At 37.1% G+C, this 9,798-nt stretch overlaps 2 protein-coding genes across 2 annotated transcripts; one reads left to right on the forward strand and one right to left on the reverse strand.

Annotated features, from left to right (window-relative positions):
* Positions 1–3,705: 3,705 nt before the first annotated feature.
* LOC140888219 (uncharacterized) lies at positions 3,706–4,266 on the reverse strand. The gene has a single exon (XM_073295909.1). It carries the CDS (start codon positions 4,264–4,266, stop codon positions 3,706–3,708), a length of 561 nt encoding a protein of 186 aa, XP_073152010.1.
* A 2,912-nt stretch (positions 4,267–7,178) lies between these two features.
* On the forward strand, positions 7,179–8,862 carry LOC140888220 (uncharacterized). The gene is made up of 2 exons (XM_073295910.1): positions 7,179–7,374; positions 7,466–8,862. The coding sequence occupies exons 1-2, from the start codon at positions 7,179–7,181 to the stop codon at positions 8,860–8,862; spliced, it is 1,593 nt and encodes a 530-aa protein (XP_073152011.1).
* The last annotated feature ends 936 nt before the right edge of the window (positions 8,863–9,798 follow it).

Raw genomic sequence — 9,798 nt, forward strand, 5'->3', positions numbered from 1 at the left:
TGATAATGCTGGAGAATTTACTTCCCAAACTTTCAATGGCTATTGTATGTCAATGGAAATTACTGTTGAACATCATGTTTCTCATGTTCATACACAGAATGGATTAGCTGAATCATTGATTAAACGTCTACAACTGATTTCTAGACCAATGATTATGAGAACAAAACTACCTATTTTTATATGGGGACATGCAATTTTACATGTTGCGGCATTAATTCGCATCAGAACAAGTGCATATCATAAATTCTCCCCATTGCAGCTTGCATTTGGTAAAGAACCAAATATTTATCATCTGAGAATTTTTGGATGTATGGTGTATGTGTCTATTGCACCACCTCAACGATCAAAAATGGGTCCTCAAAGAAAAATCGGTATTTATATCGGTTATGATAGTCCATCAATCATTCGATATCTTGAGCCTCATACAGGCGATGTGTTTACAGAACGCTTTGCTGATTGTCATTTTAATGAAGAAATATTTCCAATGTTAGGGGGAGAAAAGAAACACATCGAAAAAAAAATCACATGGTATGTACCATCATTGTTACATTTGGATCCAAGGACCAAACAATGTGAGAAAGATGTACAACAAATTGTGCACTTGCAAAGAATTGCAAATCAAATGCAGATGCATTTTCAGACACAAAAAGGATAACAAAATCATATATACATGTTGTAAATGCCCCTGCTCGAATTGAAATTCCATAGAAACAAATTGAAGACACTCATGATGTCATAAAACGCTTGAAGCGTGGAAGGCCAGACGGTTCCAAGGATAAAAATTCTCGGAAAAAAAGGCATAGAGAAGCACGATGAACATAAAATAGAAAATGGTGTTCCAGAAGAAATACCTGATGATGAAAATATTCTGTCAGAACCACAAACTGACGAGAATCGTGAAATCTCTATCAATTATATTAATACTGAAAAAATATGGAACCGAAAAGATATAGAAGATATTGATGAGATATTTTTTTATAATGTGGCATTGACATCATAAATGAAAATGAGGATCATGAACCAAAATCTTTTGGTGAATGTAAAACTCGTCATGATTGGGCCAAATGGAAAGATGTCATCCAGGTTGAATTAGATTCGCTGAATAAACGTAATGTTTTTGGACCTATAGTCCTCACACCTGAAGGTGTAAAACCTGTTGGATACAAATGGGTTTTTATTCGAAAGCGAAATGAGAAAAATGAAATAGTCAGATATAAAGGCCTGGAATTGATTATGAAGAAACGTATTCTCCTTTTATGGATGCAATTATGTTTCGATATTTGATTAGTTTGGCAGTGTCTGAAAATTTGAAAATGTGTCGTATGGATGTTGTTACAGCTTACTTATACGGATCACTTGATAGTGATATATACATAAAAATCCCTGAAGGATTTAAGATTCCTGAAGCACAAAGTTCAAAACCCAGAGAATTTTATTCTGTAAAATTTCAAAGATCATTATATGGGTTAAAGAAATCCGGCCGAATGTGGTATAATCGGCTAAGTGAGCACTTGATGAAAAAAGGATATGTAAATGATCCAATATGCTCTTGTGTTTTCATCAAGAAAACAACATCCGGATGTGTAATTATTGCTGTATATGTTGATGATTTAAACATCATTGGAACGAATAAAGAAATTCAAGAAGTTATGATGTACTTGAAGGAAGAATTCGAAATGAAGGATCTTGGAAAAACCAAGTATTGTCCGGGTTTGCAAATCGAACAAAAAGAATGTGGAATTTTTGTTCACCAGGCAAATTATACAGAAAATATCCTTAAAAATTTTAATATGGATAAATCAAATCCATTAAGTACTCCAATAGTTGTAAGATCATTAAACATAGAAAAGGATCCATTCCGTCCATGTGAAGATGACAAATTTATTCTTGGTCCAAAAGTATCATATCTAAGTGTCATTGGTGCCCTTATGTATCTTGTAAATTGCACTAGACCTGATATATCTTTTGCTGTAAATTTATTGGCAAGATTCAGCTCATATCCAACAAATAGGCACTGGAACAGAATTAAACATATATTTCGTTATCTACGAGGAACGCCAGATTTGAGACTTTTGTACTCAAAAGACACCAATCAAAGTATCATTGGTTATGCTGATGCTGGATATTTATCTGATCCACATAAGGCACGTTCTCAAACCGGATATGTATTTACTCGTTGAGGCACCGCAATTTCTTGGCGTTCACAGAAACAAACACTCGTAACAACTTCATCAAATCACGCTGAGATTATTGCGCTACATGAAGCAAGTCGTGAATGTGTTTGGCTAAAATCAATGACACAACATATCCAAACTTCTTGTGGATTATTAGTAGACAAGAAGCCTGTGACGCTGTATGAAGATAATGATGCATGTATTGCTCAAATGAAAGAAGGATACATCAAAAGTGACATAACCAAACATATCCCCCCAAAATTCTTTGCCTACACTCAAGAGCTTGAGAAGAATAAAGATATTAATATCTGTTACATTCAATCAAGTGAGAACTCATCAGATCTCTTCACAAAGGCACTTCATACGTCAATATTCAGAAAGCATATATATAACATTGAGATGCACAATCTACGGAATATGTGAAGAATCACTCATGTTAATATGATGGGGAGCTTACGTGGCTGCACTCTTTTTTCCTTACTATGGTTTTTATCCCACTGGGTTATTCCTAGTAAGGTTTTTAACGAGACAACATAAAACACGTAATAAAGATAATCATCGTATGACGATCATCATCACAAGGAGGAGTGTTAAAAATATATTATATTATATTAGAATTGAATGTTGAAAATTGAGTTGTATTATTTTGAAAATTAGTGTGTGATGATGTAGATGATGATGAATTAATTTTTGGACTAATTTCCAATTGAGATCTATAAATAGGTCTCTCCATTTGTGTAGAAAATCACAATTTGAGAAAAGAAATTTTAAAGTGTGGAGTTTGAGAATATTTTGAGTTTTTGAGTTTTTATAAATTTTTACTTTTTTCACAACATATTATATATAGGACTTTTCAGCTGCCCAACAATATTTCCCATCTCGTTTCCGATCATTAAAATCCGATACTGGGTTTTAGTTGTTTTTTTTATTTTTCGCATAACTAAAACACGGTACCATTAGAAAATTTAAGCTCAACTTTAAGTTATGGAATTGTATATTAAGTTTGATAAAGAGAAAACTGAATATATTTTGAAAACAATGCATGAAATTTCCAAGATTAGATATATAATCAAAATTTAATTAATTTAGATCAACTTATATAACAATGAGAGAATTAACAAAAATTATCGAATGTTAATCAGGAAATTGAAATCATTAAGTTAGTGTTTGTAACCTCTAAAAAAATTTCATAACTTTGTTAAAAAATAAAATTTATAATCACTTATTTTTAGAGGTTGTAAACATTACCTAAAATACTCATCGATCAAGATCAGTACTATGATATATCTTCGATCTAGATTATAATTAAGAAAATCAACAATACTAATTTGGAAGTAATTAGTTTGCTTTCATGAAATATAAAATATTTTGTATATCCTCAATTAATTATTCTTGAAGCTACTTTGTTTTCATTTAACTAAACTGAAATTCATTACATTCAACGTTAAAATTTGATTACCTTAAACAAGATATATATTGAAATCCAAGATCAAAATATGGAACCATCTCTTCATAGATGCATCACGATCGATCAGGCTGGTTCGGGTCCTAGCCGGAGTTCAAGGTCCACTTCGACACGTGACACAGCTCGACTCGACCCTAACTCCTCCTGATCCACACGACCCTTCCCAAAATTTTCAGCTCCATGTTTCTCGCCAACTTCACTCACCGATGGCTCCTCAGAAAACAAAGGCAAATCATGTATAGGATCTTCTTCCACAACACGAGGGTCGCCGTCTTCATAAGGAAGACACGAGTTCTCTTTTGCATCCGTCCCACTTGGAGAACTTGGCTTCTGGCTAGTTAAAGAACTAATCTCCGTAGGGAGACTACTATCTCCACGATCGGTAGTAGTACTCCTGCTGATGATCTCCAAAGAGAGCGAATTTTCGCACGAAAATTCTTTGAGTCTTGCTCGATCTTTTCTATGGACATTCATGTGCCCACCTAATGCTTGAGCGTTAGAAAACCCTCGTTTGCAGAAGGTGCATTTATATGCCTTGTCGTGCCCTAAACCTTTCGCGATATACCGGTGATCGCCTCGACTAGTTCTTTGCTCGGAGTTCTTGAAGCTTGAGGGATCAAGGTCCATTGATAAATATGGAGGAAATAAAGTGATATTGGTAAATTAATGAATAGTATTTAGAGGGAGTCAAATCGTCGGTTTGAGGTTTAATACATGGAGAACTATAGGAAGCGTGCTCAAAATTTAAATTTAATTAACTTGTGTAGTATATATTATATTGATCAAGTGTATGCAAGGTGGCCACATTTTCCTTCCAATCGCTTTCATTAAATGTACTTGATCGGCAATATTAATTCTTTCTAGACTTCCTGCCCATTTTCAGAGTAAATTAAAGCATTCAATCAAATAATGTTTTTTTTTTACATAAAAAATATAATCAAATGTTAATTGGTACAAATTAGACAAGTTCCCTACGGTAAGTAGGTCAGAACCCAATATATATTATAAATTTTCAAATTTTGAATTCAAGATTTGATTGAGCTTAATTAAATTCCGATAATATATATATATATATAACCGAATTCCCCGACGAAGAAAATATATGAGCTAGGTAAATTAAAATGCACAAAATAAATATTCATATGAAACGTTCGGCCCTTTGTATAAGTTCTTCTGGAATGCAGACATGGTCGCATGGAGACTTTTTATATCGATGTAATAATAGTATATATTTAGTTAATTAAGTTTCTTTTGGTCCTAATTGGTAACCTCTACGGGGGACAAGCGGAAAACAGAAGAGTCAATAAAAATTTTCCAAGGGTTATCTTGTCTGTCTGGTCTGGACTCTGGACTACGTACGATTGCACTTCTCAATTGACCATTCTCCAATTATGTTAATTAAAAGCATTTTGTTCACGTAAGAAACATTGATCAAAGTAAAGCCTCGTCCGGCCAAAATAATTATTATTTCCCAAAGGCCAAATTAAAGCTTCCCATTTGGATCATAAATAAAAACTCATTTTAGACCTTTATTAAAAGTTATGGAAGATATGAACCGTAATTAATTAATGTTTTTTTAAAACATTTATATTTAATAAAAAAGAAAAGTTGGAATAAACTGTGTTTGCCGGATTCACTCTTGGTCCTTGCAATAAAAATTGGAGCCATGGTACGTAGTTTGGGATGGTTCGACGACGATGAGTTCAACGGTCCGATCGGTGATTAGTTCGATCTTATCCGTGAAATATTAATCAAAGACTTGATCTAATGACTACAAAGAGAGTCACATATATATATTTTTTTCATGTGATTCGATGCATTGGAAAAACAAATATCGATAGTAAAGTGTGAATGTGTTCCGAATGTGACATGCGAGTAGTACTTGGTGTGATCATCATCAAGTAGGATTATTTAATTAAGTAAGATTATTTAATGATAAGGACGAGCTTAGATATGTATATATTTTTTAAAGTATCTAAAATACTATTTGGCTTGCTTTATTACGTCTGCATTTGGTTGGCTTCTTTCAGATCTAAGGCCACACCAACAATTAATATTAATCATAATATTATTTGTTTAGAGAGTGTGAGCTGAGGTGATTATTTTAAAAAAATATTAAATATATTTTTAATTTTAAGGAAATAATTATACTTACATATTTTGCCCTTTATTCAGTTCCAGCAAATCAGCCCACGTAGATAACGTCACTATGCATGTGTAGCATGACACCAACCTATTTCGTGCTCAAAAGTAGTTTATTGTGCAAGTCTGCACGTAATTTTTTTTTGTACAACATTAATATATATTTAAGTTGATAATGACACTTGATTAATTAACTCACTAATGAGCACAAATACTTTTTAAAATTTTGTAATTAGAATCAGTAATTTTGATTGTTGGAAAACAAAATCAACTATTTAATCAAGTTCTATGGAGAAATAACCTCTCCTTTTTCTTTTTTTCTTTTTTTTTTCCCGACAAAAATATTTGGTAAAACTCTAGTACACTTTGAACATAGAGCCAAACAATTTGATTACATGGGCTTTTATTTACCTATAAATAGCTATTGGACTTGGGTCATTTTGTTTCTTGTAGGTCCATTTTCTTGAATGACTTATCTACGAAAGTGTGCGGGCTCGTTAGTTGTTAAAAGCTGACGACTAGATTTTTTTTTCTAAGTTTAGGTCTCAATTCCATATTTTCTTTTTATTAAGAAATTTCTGAATCTTCTATTATAAATGGTAAATGGATCCGTGGTTTCATGCTTTAGACATATATTAATTAATTATTTATTTATTTTGTTTCGTGTTTATTGATGTCCCTAAAAAATATACGGGTCTAACCCGACCCGAGCCCAATAATCCATATTTTTTGAAATACACTTTGAGGCTCATTTAGTCTTATTTTATGAGAAGCCCAGTCTGAAATAGCCCTGGTAGAAAATAAGATCGTAATCATGAATACATGGGCTTGAGCCCTAACAGGTATGGTTGGAGCCCGACCTGAGCCCAAGAAGGGTCCAATATCTGGAACCTTCCACTACTCTCGGGCATATGAAGATCATCAACAGATAAAGACAATATCTTATGAATCCAAGATTTGATATTATCTTTAAATTGATATTAGAATTCTACTTGGTCAGGGCTCTTACCCGAGTAGAGTCCTACTCTAACACATGTTCTACCTTGACAAGGTAACCTACCCCTCCAAGCCCCTATAAATACAGGTATGGTTCATGATTTATTCATTCATATCTTATATTCACTTCTTGCTCACACACTCACGCACGTATATTCTCTTGTTCTTCCTTATAGTCACGCTCTTTTACTTTCGAGCACTGACTTAGGCATCGGAGGGGTCACGCCGAAAACACTTTCGGCGCCCCCTAACTTGGCTTTTGTCTGTGCAGTGCACGTGAGACCCGACCCGACCCGTTTTGTGGAGGATTTGGAGATTCGCTCTACCAGATCGAACCCGGAGGAAAAAATCGACATCATCGATTGGCGCCGTCTGTGGGAATTTGAAGAAAAAGAGTTGAGATGGCTGATGCAAATGGAGTCAACGAAGAAATAAATCAACTTATCACTGCTGCTGTCGAAAGAGCTATGGCTGCAAGGGCGGAAACCAATCCCCCTCCCCCATCACCAGGTCAGAACGCAGTTAGAGGAAATCAGGAAACTGAAGGAGGAGATGGAGCTCTTGAAGAAGAAACAATCCGGATACCTAGCCACGCCAGTGCGGAATATTACCTTCTCTCCTGAAATATTGGAGTACGAACTCCCCAAAAACTTTAAATTTCCGCATATTGGGGAATATGATGGGAAAGGGGACCCGGACGAGCATCTGTCCCGTTTTGAGAATGCGGCGTTGTTGCACAAATATTCCGACCCGATCAAGTGTCGGGTCTTTCTCAATACTTTGATAGGACCGGCTCAACAATGGTTCAACTTATTACGCCAAGGAGATATCAAGGAGTTCAAGGATTTCAGCAAGGCCTTCCTACACCACTTTGCTAGTAGCAAAAAATACCCTACGACTACTCTTAGTCCTTTTGCTATCAAACAGCAAGGTCAAGAAGATTTGCGAGTATATGTTCGTCGATTTAGTGCCTTGGCCCTGGAAGTACCTACTGCCACCACTAACCTGCTTATCAGTGCCTTTACCCAAGGACTTGCTACAGGGGATTTTCTTAAATCCCTGATCAAAAAACCGTCGTCTACCTACGATGAAGTGCTTGCTCGGGCCGAAAAATATGTGAATCTAGAGGAGGTACAAGTTTCCCGTATGAATAATGGGATGGACAGGCCACCAAGTCCGAAGAACGCCCGGGCCCCTAACACACCTCGGAGGATGGGACCATCTCCCCGACCCGAGCTGCTTGGGCAATTCACTTCTTTCACTCCTCTAAGGATGGGTAAAACTCAGGCTATGCGAATATGTGAAGAAAAAAGACTTCTACAGAGACCTCCATGGAGCGAGCAGGGACCCCGTAGACCAAAGTCTGACAAGTATTGTGACTTTCACAATGAGTATGGGCATAATACTAATGATTGTCGTCAACTGGAGCAGGAAATTGAAAGAATAATACAACAGGAGCCAGGGATGAGGGATAGGTTGGCACAAAAAAAAGGAGGATATCCCTCGAATAAAAGGAGTCACGAAGGTCCTGATCATTACGCACCAAGACCCCAACCTGGTCCACCCCAGGGAAATTTCCAACGCCCGAACCAGAATCAGCCCGGGAATAACCAGGGACCACCCCCTCCCACAAAAGGTATTATCAACATGATATCTGGGGGACCGACTGATGGAGATTCCAATAGGGCAAGGAAGACAAGCAGTCGGAAACTGAGCAACATGGAGATAGCTGACCAGGTGGTTAGAACAGGCCCGACCCTTTCCTTTGACCCGGGTGATTTGAAAGGTTTGTCGGATACTACTCATAATGATGCATTGGTTATTCGAGCTCTGGTCGCTAATTATGATGTGGCCCGAATTTTTGTGGATTCGAGAAGCTCGGTCAATGTACTGTTCCAAGAAACCATAAACCAGATGGATTTGGGGGAATATAAGGTAGAGCCGGTGGTGACGTCGTTGTTCGGGTTCATGGGTCATGCCATCCGACCTACTGGATTGATCAATTTGCCGCTCACTTTGGGCAAGGATCGTACAAGTAAAACTCGGATTGTCAGCTTTATTATTGTGGATGCACCATCAGCATAAAACGTTATCTTGGGAAGACCAGCCATGACTACGTTCATGGCCGTGGCTTCCGCAATATATCAAAAAATAAAATTTCCTGTGGGTAATGAAGTGGGAGAGGTCCAGGGAGATCAAAAGATTTCTCGAAAGTGCTATGTGGAAGAGGTACGGATAGAACAAAAGGCAGTCAAAATCAACCATGATGACTGACCCGGGCCGAGAGATCGGGAACAAGTAAACTTATTGGAAGAAAACGCCCCTGTTATGGCTGAGGAAGAGTGTGAAGAGATCATAATCTGCCCCCCAACTGGTTCGGTCAAGGTTGCTCGGACGCTAGAACCTATTCTTAAAAAACAGCTAATACAGTGTTTGATGGAGAACAAAGACGCCTTCGCTTGGTCCGTATCCGACCTCTTGGGAGTACGGAGAGAATTAATGGAGCACAAGTTGAATGTTATACGAGACTACCGCCCTATTCAGAAAAAACGACATTTTGGGCCTTAAAAAGACGTTGTGATTCAGGGGCAAGTTGAGGAACTCTTGAAGGCCGGACACATTCAGGAGGTATATTTCCCGACTTGGTTGTCAAATGTGGTCTTGGTACCCAAGTCCTCAGGTAAATGGCGCATGTGTGTAGACTTCCGTGATCTGAACAAGGCCTGTCCGAAAGATTGCTATCCCTTGCCCCGAATAGACCAGCTGGTGGATTCCATATCTGGGCATGAGTTATTGTGTTTTCTGGACGCTTATCAGGGGTATCATCAAATTCCCCTGGCTAAGCAAGATCAAGATAAGGTGAGTTTTGTCACCTCTACAGGAACTTATTGCTACGTGGTTATGCCTTTTGGGCTCAAGAATGCTGGGGCCACTTATCAAAGACTAATGGACAAAGTTTTCAAGCAACAAATAGGCAAAAACATCGAAGTATATGTGGACGATATTTTGGTCAAAACCCGA

The sequence above is a fragment of the Henckelia pumila genome, chromosome 3 (genome assembly GCF_033568475.1).
Source record: "Henckelia pumila isolate YLH828 chromosome 3, ASM3356847v2, whole genome shotgun sequence".
NCBI lineage: Eukaryota > Viridiplantae > Streptophyta > Magnoliopsida > Lamiales > Gesneriaceae > Henckelia > Henckelia pumila.

What these genes read in the sequence shown, in the direction of transcription:
- LOC140888219 (XM_073295909.1), bottom strand. Translation starts at nt 4,266, where the DNA reads ATGGACCTTGATCCCTCAAGCTTCAAGAACTCCGAGCAAAGAACTAGT.
- LOC140888220 (XM_073295910.1), top strand. Translation starts at nt 7,179, where the DNA reads ATGGCTGATGCAAATGGAGTCAACGAAGAAATAAATCAACTTATCACT. An exon ending in CCGGATACCTAGCCACGCCA is followed by an intron (nt 7,375 to 7,465) that starts GTGCGGAATATT and finishes ATGATGGGAAAG; the next exon opens with GGGACCCGGACGAGCATCTG.